General features: G+C 33.6%; 1 protein-coding gene across 8 annotated transcripts in view; it reads left to right on the top strand.

Annotated features, from left to right (window-relative positions):
- Positions 1–16150, top strand: part of Cep152 (centrosomal protein 152) — an 80542-nt gene that overhangs the window by 27424 nt on the left and 36968 nt on the right. For all 8 annotated transcript variants that reach the window (XM_071608228.1, XM_071608229.1, XM_071608233.1 and 5 more), the window contains 3 exons: positions 619–766; positions 2415–2506; positions 3818–3981. In XM_071608228.1, coding sequence (XP_071464329.1) covers positions 619–766; positions 2415–2506; positions 3818–3981 — 404 coding nt within the window. The remainder of the gene's footprint in view (positions 1–618; positions 767–2414; positions 2507–3817; positions 3982–16150) is intronic.

Genomic DNA, 16150 nt, shown 5'->3' with positions numbered 1-16150 from the left:
TATATAAGGCACAGTAGAGGCATCTTCAAGGAGAAAATTAAGGAAATAAGACATATAAAAGGAAGAAAAAGAAGCATAAGAGAGAAACAGATCAAGTTTTTAAAAAGTTCAGAGAAGGGAAAGATTATTTTTGGCTGTCCTGAACAGAGCGAGCTTTTGGCTGCTCAGAGTAGAGTGAATTTCCATGTGTTTATCTGTATCCTTACTGTCCTAGGATACAAATTTCATGATTCAAACTGGTCTGCCTAAATATGTATACATATACTTAAACTGGTAGCATAAAATGCAGAGAAGAATTGTAATTCTTTTCCTGTGGCATAAATAAAATCTAACTTTAGAATACATTGTTTTGTGATTTTGTGAATGTGGAGTAGAAGGAGATTTTAGGAATCACCTTTATCAGCATAATTACGAAAGAAGCCAACTGAGATATTAAGCCTAAGATCATACAAGTTTTTTCTTTTGACTCCCAGTCTTGCGCACTTAGCCCCCAAAAAGTGATGCTGCAACGTGATGAGTATATATTTGATTTAAAATCTGACAATGTATCAAAATTTCAGTCTAATATTTCTTAAAATTGATCCTTAAAATGACTTCTTGAACCCTTTTTCTATGTAGGAAGATATTTGTTCTCATTTGAAAGATCACGTGAAACAACTGGAAAGGAGTCAAGAAGCTGCCAAATTAGAAAAAACTGAGATCATTAATAGGTTGACGAAGAGTCTGGAAGAGAGTCAGGGGCAGTGTGCCCAGTTGTTGCAGTCAGGTGGGTGCCTTGTTGGGCTACTGTCTCCCCAGAAGCCCAGTGTAATGTTTAGAGAGAACACAGTAGGAACCATGGTTGATAAAAACCCAGAAAATGTCAACAGAGAAGACAACCAGTGACAAATTTCTTTTTAAAAAAATATTGTTATATAGGTATAAAGGCACAGATCATTTTTATTAGATAATTTTGAAAATGCTGACAAGTGTATTGAATGGAAAACCAATAATCCTACTACTCAGAGATAAAAATTATTAATGTTTGAATGTATTATTCCTTCAAAATAAATGAATACATATGCATAGGTAATGCCCTGCTTCTGTTTATAGTACATTTCTGAAAATATACTAAAGCCTAATATGTACAATTCAACAATAAAGTATATAAAATGAGATTTTATAATTATTTTAGTTTCTGAAAACTAAAATAATTATAAAATCTCATTATATTTTGCTTTTTGTAAACCCAATATTTGATGATAATGTATAGTTCTGTCCTTTTGAATAACTTCTTCAGTTTTTTTCCTCTCACAATGGAATAGCCACTTAACCTGATCATTGAAGCCAGAGAGTTAACATTTTTGTTGTTCTTAAGATTTCTAGAATGGTCTCTTGGTATTAAGTTTGAGACATTGGCTTCCTGTCCTTTTAATGCTAGCAATAGTTTTATTCCTTGTTTTTTTCCTTATAAAATTATTTTAGGGTAAAGCAATAAAATAATTGTCCATTTGTCTGCATACAGACAAAACAGCCCATTTTCTGGTGAACAGCTCACACTATGAACAAAAATCAATGGTTATTCATTAAATGAAATCTGAAAGTCCTACTTTGGCTATGAAGGGCACTTGAGACTTTTGGGTATGATATGGAAAAGGTTGGTTTACTCACAGCTTGAAAGCACTGAGGTCAAGGACTGACTGTGTATATGCATATGTATATTTATTTAGGTGGGAAAAAAATTGGATCAGATTTTAGGTCCCCCTTCCTGTTTAGTTATGTATCCATTTTTCTCACTTGGCATCACTTAGTGAGCTCTTTTCCTGGCCATTAAAGGATTTCACAGTATGATTTCCTTTAAATGCATAATATGCCATGATTACTTTGCTTAGTAATTTCCCAGATGGTCATTTTCTTTTGAGGAAACCCAATAAAATCCCTTTAAATGGGTATCTCCCCTAGTACATTTAACATATTAGTTTGCTAAAGTTTCAGGAAGCACAACCTTAATATACTTTTTCCACATATAGAGGTGGAAGTGGTAGAAATAAAAACAATTAGAAAAAAGCTAAAAGCAGGAAGATGTAGTTTTCTTAGTGGATAGTAGAAATGGATAGAAATGAATTCCACGGGATTTTTTTTTTTTTCTTTCTGTGATTTAGAATGTTTAACTCCTGTTAAAAGACTTCTGGAGTGCTAGTGTTTGTAGATGTGGCTGATTTGATTTATAACAAGGTCACAGTAACCTACACCTTTGGCTCCCCAAGGACATATGGGGCCATATGAGATCTTTGCAAAGTCTGCCAAGGTCCCTATTCCTTGAGGGTAATAAAACAGAACTGCACCTTCCATAGCACAGTGGATTCAAGTTCTTTGGACCACACGTACTTTTCTCCCTTTCATTTAGCATATCCTGTGATTTTTTTCCTCTGCAGGCTCAATACAGGAAGTGGCTCAGCTACGGCTCCAGCTGCAGCAAGCACAAAAGGCACACACTATAAGCGAGAACATGAACAAGGCTTTGCAAGTGAGTATTGCAGCTTGGAAGAGACTTTCTGGGTAGCTGCATTAGGCAGTGATTACATCACCTTTTTGAAGTTTAGATTACTCTGTGATAGAGGTGGCTGGACCCTTTTCTTGCCAGCCTGTAGAAGCTGTTCATAGTCTTACCCACACCATTTGGTCTCCAAGCCCAGGTCTGTCTTACTGCAGAGCCAGGGCCCTGCCATCTCCTTCATATGTCCTCCTTCATGCCTCCTTATATCTGGAGGTGTATTCCAGAGAAAAGTTTAGGTACAAGTATGGGAAATTCTTTTTTTTTTTTTTTTTTGGTACCAGTAGGTACTACTGTCCTACATCTCCAGCTCTTTTTTAGTTTTTTTAAATTTTGAGACAGATTCTTTCTAAGTTCCTTAGGGCCTCCCTAAATTGCTAAGGCTGGCTTTTATCTTGCAGTCCTCCTGCCTCAGCCTTCTGAGCTGTTAGGATTACAGGCATATATCACCATGCCCAGTTAAGTGTGGGGAATTCTTAATTTGACTACAGTTTTTTTCACATCCTCCTTAAGTACTACTCACATTTTCCACTGAACAGACAAGAAACACTGGAGAGGAGTTCCAGTATTACCTCCACTGAAAGAAGTATTTTGCTTTTTTGCCACTGGCAGGTGAAAGTATAATAGGTTCTTGGCAACCCACCTACTTTGTCCTCTGCTCTAGTAAGCCAGAGACACTGCCATCAGCATCTCAGCTCAAGAGATGCTTTTCATGTAGGACAAAATGTTAGCAAGAGACGTCCTAGAGAAATAAGACGAATGTTTTCTCATTCATTCGTTTATGTATTCATTCAGTTTTCTTAAAAACCTTATATATATATGTCTTAATTATAATGCATGGTAATAATGTACTTGAAGAAGTTTTTCTGCCTTCTTTTGATCCTTAAAATAAATTTTGATACAGATATAATGGCTGATTATAGGAAAATAATAGAAATTATTTTCACCAATTTGTGTCTTCATACATCTACTTTGGATAATGATGTCCATCACATTCCACCATCCTTGCTAACCCCCTGTCCCCTCCCTTCCCTCTGCCCTATCTAAAGTTCGACTATTCCTCACATGCTCCCCCTCCCTACCCCACTATGATATACAACTAGAGATATGAAAAATTGTGCTATATATGTGTAATAAGAATTGTAATGCATTCCGCTGTTATTTATTTTTAAAAAATCAATTAAAAATTTTTTAAAAGGGTAATTTAATCAGACAATGTTAAGCACTTAATAAAAATCAAGATCTATTACAAAAAAAGTTATTTTCAATAATTTTGTGTTGCAGGAGGAATTAACAGAACTAAAAGATGAAATTTCTCTCTATGAATCTGCTGCAAAACTAGGAATACCTCCAAATGACTCAGAAGGAGAATTAAATATAGAACTCACTGAATCATATGTGGATTTGGGTATTAAAAAAGTCAACTGGAAAAAATCCAAAGTTAACAGGTATTGAGAGAATGTTTTAGTTTACTGTAGAACTTACGTTAATAAAGTTGGTATTGCATGGTAAACAGGTGGCAGCAGGCAAGAAACGATGAGATGAATAGGGGTTCTGAATATGGAACGGTATGTTTTATGTTTAGTCTGAAATCGAGATGAACAAACTTGATGTATTGGTACTGTAGTGTCTTCAACACTCAAACATATCACTTTCAAAAAGGTAAAAAGTGACTAATGTAGTTAAAGGACACAGAGTAAATTCTAAAGCTGAGATTATCTGTTTTAACTATTAGTGTGAGGGCATATTATTTTTATATATTAACCCTGTGTGTTGAAAGTGGATAACCTTATATTTGTTAATGGTATATGATAAAAGAAGCACTGCTTTTTTTTTTTTTTTTTCCCTTGGAACCTCACTGTGACCTTACTCTTAAAATAGGGATTCTTTTTTAAAAATAGGTTCTTTTTAATAATACATGACAGCTGAATAATCTATTCTGACATAATTATAAAAGCATGGAATATGTTTTGTTCTAATTCAGTCCCTAGTACCTTTATCCCACCTCCCCATCTCCCACTCTCTTCCCTCTACTCTGCTGATCCTTCTGCCATTTACTTGTAGGGAGTTTGTCTTCTACTACTGCTTTATACAGATACTTTTAGCAATCTCACAGAATGCAGTACTTTGTCTTTTTTCCAGGAAGGGATGGGAGAGGGGTGGTGGTGGTAGAAGAGGAAGCATTAGACATTTACAGGATGAATGAATGAGACTTTTATTCATTCACACTGTTGAGACACTTGCTACATGGAAGGTGCTATGTAAGGCTTCGGATTTAGAGGCAAAAAATGAGTTAGAAACACATTTTATGTGTTCAGGAAGAAGGTGACATACCCATAAGCAACTAAGTGCTATGTGTCCATGCATGGGATTGGGGGTACTTATCCATTCCCTCTATTGGTTAGGTTAGGGATGAGATATGAGGTGTTGGGAAGAGGTTGCATTTAAGCTAAGGAAAGCTTTTCTTGAATACATTTGTCTCTCATCACCACTTTCTGGTTTATAGTTTAAGACTGAGTTTACCATCATGATAATATTATTTTTCAGTGAGACCATTTAATTCATGTCTCAGATATGTGTTTCAGATATTTTGCAAGTAAATACAAACAAATCTCTTGAAGAATTTGCTCTACAATAGTTTTTTTAGAGTTTGTATATTTTAATATGGCAATTTCCGTTTTTTTAGAATGGTAAGATGCAGTTCAGCAAAATGAAATCTAAAGCGATCAGGTGAATTGTGAAAGATATTATTTTAATATGCCTCCACTTATCTGGAAGCCTGACTTCAGGAACTCTTGTGTGTATAGAACACAGCTACAATCTGTAAGGAAACAAGAAAATAGCGGAACTAGATTATGCAATGTATATATTAGGAGCCACCTTCAAGCTTGTTTCTCAGGGCCATATTGACTTAGATTTATTCAGATAAATTATCTGATTTCCTGACTACAGTGTGTAGCTGGGGCAGGGGCTGGGGGCAGAGAAGTTCTGTCAGTTCCTGAGCTAGGCAGCTCAGACTTAGCAAGAAGAGAAATAAGGAAACCCAAGAGGCTGGATTTGCTGACCATCAGGGCATATAGCCTCACACATTATCCACACAGGTTCTATCCACATCAGAATGTCCACAATAATGGTCCCATGTTGAAGAAAGGCTTCCACTTTGATTTGTTTGTTAAAACAGAAGAGGAGTGTGCTTCATAGTTTTAAGACAGATTTACATAAAAATGTGAAGTTAAATATAGTTGTCTGGAAGACTCACTGCCTTGAATGCCTCATTACCTATCAGTGCCAGATTAATTCTAAGGGGCTAGTGAAAGAGCATGGACTTTAGATCCAGACTGTTTTGAACCATAGTTTTGCCATTTATTACCAGCTTTATGATCCTAGGCATAAAGCTGGTAATCATACCTTTTTCTGAGTGTGTGCTTATCAAGCTTGATATCCTTTGGAAGTTAAAGTGAAGATTAAGGTAGATAATGAATATAAGAACCTCATGTAATATGTTCTGGCACAGATTGGGCACTTAAAATAATAGCTATTATTGTTATTATGTAATAGATGATTAGTTAAAATATGCCCTGCATCATGTTTTAATTGAATACATACTTGCGCTAAAGTTTTTGATCCTCAGTCTTGTGACAGATGTTGGCTCCAATCTCATCACGTTAGAAATGGGGAAAACTGGAGCCCAGGGAGTTAAGCACCTTTGTTCAAGAAGATGCTTAATTAGCAGCAGAACCAGTATTTGAGCCCCGAATTCCTGAGGCCAGGCCCAGTTTTACATTTTTTTATGTTTATGAGACAGTTAAACCTTTTTGCCTTAGAGTTCATTTTTATTTACATCTTTTATTTTTGTGGATTAAAGATGTAGTTCATGCCAAAAAAAGTTTTTCTCCAATTTGTTATTACCTTGAGTTTGTGTCATGGCCTGGAAACTGGGTAAATAGTACATTACATGTATGTTTATCTTTTTACAAAATTTATTTTGTTATGAGGTCTACTAAAATCTAGTCGACTGCATTTGCACTTTTTAGTTGGTTAGCACTCATAGCCACAATCCTCTAGTGATTTTAAAGCATGTTCCTATAGATAATAAATCTGAGACATCACATCAGGACAGACACATTAAACAGGTAAGTGGAGAACAACTGAAGCAGGCTGGTTAGTCATTGAGTTCATTGAGAAGACATCCAGTGAAATGCAGCATAAGGGAAGAAACATTCAGCTTCTAGTCATCCCTCACACCAGTGTTAACAGATGATAATTGTGCTTTGAAAAAACTACAAATAATTATTTTCAGATCAAATTTAAAGGGCATAGGTGAGAAGAGATTTGTACCTTTCCTTTGGGGGAACTGTGTGATTCTTAAAATAAGAGGAAGCAGCAGTTTTCCCAATATTGAGAATTTTAATTCTTTGTTGACTTGAGCTACCTTCAAATCACTTACCCAAATAGTAGTGGCTCCAGCTTGTATTACCAACACCACCTCCCTTAAGCTACTGACTAGTAAATTTTAAGGGCTTAACCTCAGTGTTCTATTTTACGTTCATGGAATTTGAGTAGCTAAATCTGTATGCAGCTTGCAGACAGCTTCCTCTCTCTCTTATTATAGTTGGCTGCTAAGCTCAAATAATAAACATTTAACAAGTGGAATGCCTTTTCCCTTTGGTCTTCGCAGCAGGCTTCATAAGGGACTACAGTTTATTTGAATTTAAGGGAACCAACGTCCATAGGGCTTTAATAGTAAGCCTAAATGAAGAACTGGTCCCCACCACTGGCTCTTTCCCTTTTGAGGAAAAAAGAGAAAATTAGTTTAGCAAGAACTTTCTCTGCTAACTTGGCTCCCTCTAGAAGTACAGGATGTGCTATTTCAGTGGTCAACATTTAGTCAGAAAAGAAATGAGGGAGGCATAATTTTTTAACTGAGCAAAATAAATACTGTACTTATAATTCACCACATAGCATAGCACAGGAAAATACAATGTCATGTGTTTAATATTATATTTCTTACATAATTATATTTCTAATTCTTATAATTATTATGTCTTCTATTTCTACATAGAAATATAGTGGTTTAAATATAGTGGATTTCATGTAGTGGTTTAAATAGGTGAGATCTTCTATACACAAACATAGTTACATAATATGTATTGCATATACAAAAACTACCTATATATATCACAGGGAACTTCTTTTATAATTTTAAAAACTCTACAAAATATTATTCCTTCTCTCTTTTTCTATACATACAAAATATTCTAACATTTTATTTGGAATCATCTGAAAACTGAAGACTAGTAAAAATTTTGACTCAGATCCTATAATTTTTAAAAAAATACTTTTTAGAACAGCTTGGGTTTACAAAAAAAAATTACATCATGGGGAGAGTTCCTATATATGCAGCTCCCATTTTTGCCTACTAACATCTTACATTGACCTGGTACATTTGCTAAAGTTAATTGATATTGATGCATTATTATTAACTAATGTTTATAGTTTATTTAGATGTTCTTAGTTTTTACCCAGTGTCCAATTTCTCAGGATCTCATCCAGGTACCACATTACATTTAGGAGTCATGTTTCCATATATTCTTCTTGACTTCTTTTGTTTTAATGATATTGACTGTTTTGAGGAATATTATTCAGGAATATTGGAATTTGATATTTTTCTTATGATTATATTTTTCTCATGGTTTCTATAGAAAACCACAGAGATGAGATTCCATTTTAGTTTCTTCATATTAAAGGTGTACACTATCAACTACTACTTTCCAAAAGTAACTTTCTCCTCCATTGGGGAAAAATTAGAAATACAGATTAAGAAAAAAGTAAAATCACCCATAATATTACCTCATTTTGTGTGAAGAAAACCACTGTTAACATTTTATCTAACTTCCATGTTATCTGCTTTGCGTATTTCTAAAAAATAATATTGAATATACTGTTTTATGATATCCTTTAACTTAGTACATTGAAATCTTTTAATGTTAGTCAATATTGTTATATATAATTTTTAATGGATATATAGATTCATGAACCATATTTTAGTTTGCAGTATAATATTGTTTAAAAATTTTTATTATAAGTAATTCAGTATCATTATTACAATCATCTTTGTATTCAAATCTTTATTCACATCTTTATTTCCACAAGATGTAGAATTATTGCCAAAGGGTTTTCACATAGTTAAGGATTTTGTCAGATGTTGCCAAACAGTCCTAACGTTTACATATTACCTATATTGTGTGGCAGTACCTATTTCTCTGCACCCTAGCCATTGCTTAAAGTTATCACTTTTCCTGTTTAAAATTGTATGTCCTACATTATTAGATCTATCACTCTTTTCCTTTATAATTTCTTCATGTTTAAAAAGGTGCTTTCTGTAGTTTTATTTTACTTTTTAAACACTTAAAACTGTGAAATATAACCCAGAGAGTGCATGAAACATGAGTGTAGAGTTTAACAAGGTATTTGAAAGTGAATGCTCATGGGATCACCACCAAGGTCAAGAAATAAACAGTGCCAGTTGCTGTGCGCGTTCCTCTTTCCGTCCGTAACCTTGAGAATTAAGTGCTATCTAAACTTCTGTTCCTTTTCTTGTTTTTCCTTATTCTTTAAATACCCAATTTTTCTCACCTACAGATTATTAGACATGCCTTCATATTAAAGGAAGCCATGTATTGGTATTTTTATAGCTTTATTGAGATATTTTTATATACCATAAGTCAACCATTTAAAGTGTTTTTAGTATATTCACAGAGCTGTGTAATCACCACCACAACGTAATTTTAGAACATTTCAATGTCCCAAAAAGAAACCCCCATACCTATTGCTAGTCATTCCATATTACCTCTTCTTGCCTCCACAGTTCCAGTCCACCACTACTTTCTGTCTTTATGTATTTTCCCACTCTGTATATTTCACATAGAGTTATATAACATGTGGTCTTTTGTGATTGGCTTCTTTTAGTTAGCCTAATGTTTTCAAGGTTTGTCGATGTTGTACATGTATCAGTACTTCATTCCATTTTGTAGCCTGATAATATTCCATTATGTGGATATGCCACATTTCATTTATCCATTCATCTGCTATTGGATATTTATTTAGGTTGTTTCTACTTTTTTTCAATTACTAATCATGGTGCTATCAACATTTATGTTCAGAATTTCATGTGGACATATGTTTTCATATATATTGTAATATATGAGTGGAATTTCTTAGTTGTGTGGTAACTCTATGTCTATCATTTTGGGGGACCATCAAACTGTTTTGCAAAGTGTCTTCACCATTTTATGTTTCCTTCATCAATGTACAAAAGTTTCAGTTTTACCATTTCCTCACCAATACTTGTTTTCCCTTTAAAAAATATATATATATATATATTTAGCGATAGATAGATAGTATGCTCCTTCAGGTAAGTGTGAAATGGTATCTCATTGTGGTTTTGATTTGATAGTTAATGATGTTGAATATCTTCATATGTTCATTGGCTATTTGTGTATCTTATTTGGAGAAATGTCTATTCAAATCTTTTGCCTTTTGGATTGTCTTTTTATTATTTAGTTTTAAGAGTTGTTTGACTATTTTGAATACAGGTGCCTTGTCAGATACGTGATTTGCAAATATTTTTTCCTATTCTGAGTTTTTTTTTTTTCACTTTCTTGATAGCATCCCTTTGATCCTAAGAAGTCCTTAATTTTATGAAATCCAACTTACCTGTATTTTACTTTGGTTGCTTGTGCATTGAGTATCATACTTAAGAAATCTTTCTATAATCCAAGATCCTAAAAATTTGTATCTATCTTCTGTTCCAAGAGTTTTATCTTTTGCATTAGGTTTGGGATCCATTGTGAGTTAAGTTTTATATATGGTATGAGCTAGGAATCCAACTTCATTCTTTTTTTGTGTGGATATCCAGAAGTCCCAGTATCATTTGTTAAAAAGACTATTTCCTTTTAAATTGTTTTTACACTCTTGTTGAAAATCAATTGAGTGTAGATGTGAGGATTTATTTCTGGGTTCTCAATTCTGTTCCATTGATCTATGTCTGTTCTTATGCTAGTACCATACTGTCTTGAGGTAAATTTTGTAGTATATTTTGAAACCTGGAAATGTGAGTTCCTCTAACTTTGTTCTTCTTTTTCAAATTTGTCTTGACTATTCTGGATTTCTTATTAATTCATTTCCATTTCAATTTTAGAATCGGTTTGTCAGTTTTTGCAGAGAAACAAGCTAAGATTTTGATGGGGGCAACAATGAATCCATACATTGCCATCTTAACAATATTGTCTTCTGATTCCTGAATATGGGATGTTTTCCTATTTATTTAGATCTTTATTTCTTTGATTTATGTATTGTAGTTTTCAGTATATAGGCTGTGCTTCATTCATTTGTTAAGTTTATTCTCTGCTATTCTTTTTGTTTGATTATTTTCTTAGGTTTATTTCTGAGTGGTTTGTTAATAGTATATAGCAATACAGTTGATTTTTGTATATTGATCTTGTATACTATCACATTGCTGAACTTATTTACCAATTAAAATAATTTTCTTAGTGGATCCCTTGGATTTTTTTTTTATATTCAAGACCATGTTATCTGAATAAAAGAAATGATTTTACTTATTTCTGTCCAGTGTATATGGATGTATTCTTTCTTTTTCTTTTTTGACTAGTTGCTCTGGTTAGAATCTCTACAACACTGTCAAATAGAAATGATTGTGAATCTTCCATCATTCTTAATTCCAGCCTTCCACAAAGTCTTAGGGCATGGATGCAATGCATTGGTGACCTTTAGTCTGATTTCCAGTAGAATATTCATTGATATCAGCATTCTGGTCATGGCTACTTAACTAATCTCTGTGACAGTCTAGCTCTTCCCTATTCTCTTCTTCTGAGCTCTTACCAGAATTGCCTATAGTGCTCTGCCTTCAGTATTTTAGATTTTTTTTCTGGCCTTCTACTCCAAACTCTTCTAGTCTCTTCCCATTACCCAGCTTCAGAACTATTTCCACATTTTCGGGTTGATTACTAGCAACCATCCCACCCCTATTAACAATTTTCTGTATTATTCTAGTAGATGTTACTATAACAAAGTACCTGAGACTGGATGACTTTATAAGAAGTTTATTTTTTTTAAATCATAGTTCTGTAGGTTCAAGGTCAAGGGACTGAGTCTGGTGATGACCTTCTTGCTGGTAGAGTTCTGAGTTGGGTAGTGAGGGCTTCACATGGCAAGAGACAGTGCATGTATCTCTGGTCTCTCTCCTTCTCATAAAGCCACCAGTATTCTATCATGTGTCTTTCACCCTGATGACCTTATCTAATTCTGACCACGTCTCCAAAGGTCTACTTCTAAACTTGGGTTATGTTTTCACTCTCTTCGTGGTTCACATTGGGGTTAAACATCAACACATGAACACTTGGGAGACACACTCAAACTATATCTAAACCATAGCATGGTTTTAATTTTTATTTACATAGTGACTAATGATATTAAGCATCTTTGAATGTGCTTCACTTTTTTCTTCCTTTTTATTTCTTGATGTAGGCTCAGTTGTCATTTACATACATTGTTTGGTTGAGTAGGTTGAGTGTCATGTTGAAATAATTTGGACACTTAAAAAAATTGGATTGCTTTTCTAATTATTGGATTGTTTACATAGTCCAGGATACATTTCCTTTATCTAATATGGGTTGTGAATATTTTCTCTCAGTTTTTGGTTTAACTTTTCATTTTCTTAATGGTGTGCTTTGAAAGTAGAAAGTCTTTACTAATTCTCCTAATTTGATCATTATATATATTTTATATATATATATATATATATATATATATATATATATATATATATATTATACTGTACAGCATAAACATGTACGATTATTTTATGTCAATAAAAATTATATTCCTGGAAAAAAAGTTCAAGTTTTTATGAATTCCAGTTTATCATTTTTCTCTTGTATAGATTACAGCTTTCATGTCTTATAACTTTGTAACTCAATGTTATAAGCATTTTTGTTCAGTGATTTTCTAGAAGTTTGGTAGTTTTCTCTCTAATGTTTATGATCCATTATAAGTTAGTTTGTAAGTATGGTGTGAGGTAAGGATGCATATTTACTTTTTCTATACCCATATTCGGTTATCCAGCACCATTTGTCAGAAAAATATTTTCTTTCCCCCATTGAATTGCCTTAGTGTCTTTGTTAGATAATCAGTTGGCCACACGTGGGTGGACCTATTTCTGTTCTCTTTTTTCTGTTCCATTGATCTTTTTGCTAATACCAATCTTGATACTGTGGCTTCACGGTGAGTCTTGGAAAGGCTGGGAAAAGTCGTTCAACTTTGTTTTCTTCTTCAAGATTGCTTTGACTATTCCAAGTCCTTTGCATTTCAGAATTTTATAGCAAGTGTTAATTTCCACAAAAAACCTCATGAAATTTTAATCATGTTTGTGTTCAATCTAGAGGCCTATTTGGCTGGGTGTGGTGGTGCACCTGTATTTTCAGTAGCTTGGGAGGCAGAGGCAGGAGGATTGCAAGTTCGAAGCCAGCCTCAACAATTTGGCGAGGCCTTAAGATCTTTAATTTTTCTCAATAATATTTTATGAGTTGTTAATGCTTTATAACTTTTTCAGTTTCTTTTCTGACTTCATTTTGGATAACTGCTGTTAAAATGCTGGATAATGTTTTCAGTGTAGAGATTTTCCACTGGTAGATGAATTTCACTTTATCCAGCAGAATTATCTTTAGCATTTTCTGTTTGTTTTTAAGAGCATGTCTGCTAGTGACAGATTTTATTTTCCTTATATTTGCTAATTATATAATTCTGGATCAAATATTCATTTGTCTGAGCACTTGAAAGATATATTGATTCATTGGCATCAGTAGTTTCTGAAGAGAATTTCATCGTCTTTCTGACATGGTTTCTATCTGTAATGTGTAACAGTCTTACTCCTAACGTTTTAAGATTTTTTTTCTTCCTTAGTTTTTATTACTTTGATTATGATGTGTCTAGGTCTGTTTTTCTTTTAGTTTATAAGATGGGGTTCACTGAGTGTCTTGAATATGTGAATCTATTATGTCCTTTACCAGATTTATAAAAATATCAACCGCTGTCTCTTGGAATACCTTTTTCCTCTTCTTTTGGTTCTCTCGTTACACATATTGGACCTTTGATGGTTACCCAGAGTTTCCTAAGACTTTGTTCATTTTTTAATTATTTTTTCTTTATCTTTTGTTTTTATTTTGGATAATTGTTTTATGCTTCTTTCCAAGTTTACTAATTGTCTCCTATTATATCTCTTCTAATGAGCCTAACCAGTGAGGTTCTTATTTTTGTTTTGTTTTAAACTTCCAGATACTGTTATTTTTATTGATAAAATTTTCACTTCATACTTTATAGTTTTTCTCTTTCGAGAATTTCTGCTTTTTTAAAATTAATTTCAGGTATGCTTTCTTATGTTTTCTTTCACAAAACATAAGATAGAATAGCTTCTTTAAATATATTTATTTTATTTTTTTTAGAGACAGGGTCTCACTGAGTTGCTTAGGGCCCCATTGAGTTGCTGAGACTGTCTTTGAACTTACAATCCTTGCCTCAGCCTCCCGAGCCACTGGGATTACCGGCATGTGCCACCATACCTGGCTGCTTTAAATTTTAAAACTCCTTTGTGATAGTTCTAGCATTTGGATCACATATTGTCTTTTAAAATTGGTCACAATCTTGGTTAGTTGCATACTAAGTAATTTCAGATTGTATTCTAGGCATTGTGAATTTTATGTTGTATAGAAATGCCATGACCAGCGCTGCCAAACTAGCAGGTTCCAATGAGGGATGATAGGAGATTGGAAGAATAAAGACTCAGGTACTCAGATCTCGAAGATACACAGCTGGGATTGGGTAGAGCACTGCTCTCTGATAGAGAAGCAGGTCTAAAGAATTATGCTAATTATAATCTTTATTGTATATGTCTCATTAATTAGATTAAAGACTATGTAAGCATTATTCTTTGTATTCATGAAAGTTACCGATTTAGCAACATCATGCATTTTATTCCTCAATTACATTCTACAGTTGCAATGTGCAATGTTAGGAGCATTGTGTAGTTCTCAAGAAAATCCATTGTTTAAAGTTACTATTATATAGGCATGTTCAGGAGCAGCAGAGCTGGTGAAACATTGTGGTTGTCCTAGCAAGAGAATTCTTTCATTCCCAGGAGCTGTGTACCTGAGAGCAAGGTAGAGGCTGATAAGACTCTAGCACAGAGCCTTTCCATAGAGGGCATTACCATAGCAACCGGGCATCCTGCACCTTTGCACAGAAACTTTCCCAGGTACCAAGCATGCCACAACCATGAAGTCATCAGGGACCCCAATCTTAGACACTGGTCTCCCAATCACTGTCATCTCTCTCCACATAGAAACTTATGTGGGTGTTGTAAATCTCAATTGTCCAAGCCTTTGCCACATTAACTCCCTCAGGAGTTAGTCATCATGAAACCTGTGTGTGGCAGTTGTTTTCCAAATTGTTGCTATGTTTGTTTGAGGGTCTGTTCTGTTCAAGTATAATTCAGAGCTTATATTGTGACTTGTGCAAGTTTATATACAGAATTCAGGATTGTTCACTCCAGTTCTCTCCTCAGAAGTCTTCCTGCACTCTTTACTGATTTTAGCAGTTTGATCTTTATGTGACATATGATGGTTTTCCTCATGTTTCTTCTGCCTGAGATTCATTTAGCTTGTACGTTTTATGGAATTTTAGTTTTCATCAAAGTAAGAAGATTTTGACCATTATTTTTTCAAATATTCTGTCCCCTTTCCCTCTCCTCTTCCGGGACTTCACTTGTACATGTTAGAAGACTTAATATGCTGTATATATTTCTGTTTCACTCTTCTGTTTTTAATTTTGTAGAGTTTTTTTTTTTTTTTTATTGTTGGCTGTTCAAAACATTACATAATCAATGGATGTGTAACTGATGTGATTCTGCAATCTGTATATGGGGTAAAAATGGGAGCTCATAACCCACTTGAATCAAATTGTGAAATATGATATATCAAGAACTATGTAATGTTTTGAACAGCCAACAATAAAAAAAAAAAAAAAAAAAAATTTTGTAGAGTTTTATTGCTGTGTTTTTTTTGTTTTTGTTTTTAACTACAGAAAAATCTCTTCAATAGGTTTTCTGCATGTACTTCACAGAGAATACTTAATGATTTCTTTTTTCATTTTTGGATGTAAATTTATTTTATTCTAATGTCCTTTACTATGTATACATGGAAGTTGAATATAAATTAAATTAAGAGTAAGCATGCTTTCTATTCTTATTCAATATAAAATCACACATAATTTCAAATGACAAATGTTTTATTGAAACCAAATGGCACTTTTTATATTTGTGTGCACTTTTTACTTTGTATTCACTAATCATTTCTTCTTTAGTGTAAAATATACTGTTAATCTCATCTAGTACATTTTTCATTTTAGGTATTGTCACTGTTGTCTTACAAGTCTAATTTGTTTTAATATCCTCTGTTGCTCTCATCATTTTCGTATTTTTCCTTATCTTTCTGGGACATATGGAATACATTTAATTAATTCTGTTATATGTGTCATTGCTGATCA

Source organism: Marmota flaviventris, chromosome 2 (assembly GCF_047511675.1).
Source record: "Marmota flaviventris isolate mMarFla1 chromosome 2, mMarFla1.hap1, whole genome shotgun sequence".
NCBI classification, from domain to species: domain Eukaryota; kingdom Metazoa; phylum Chordata; class Mammalia; order Rodentia; family Sciuridae; genus Marmota; species Marmota flaviventris.
This window is presented reverse-complemented; position numbering and strand designations above follow the sequence as displayed.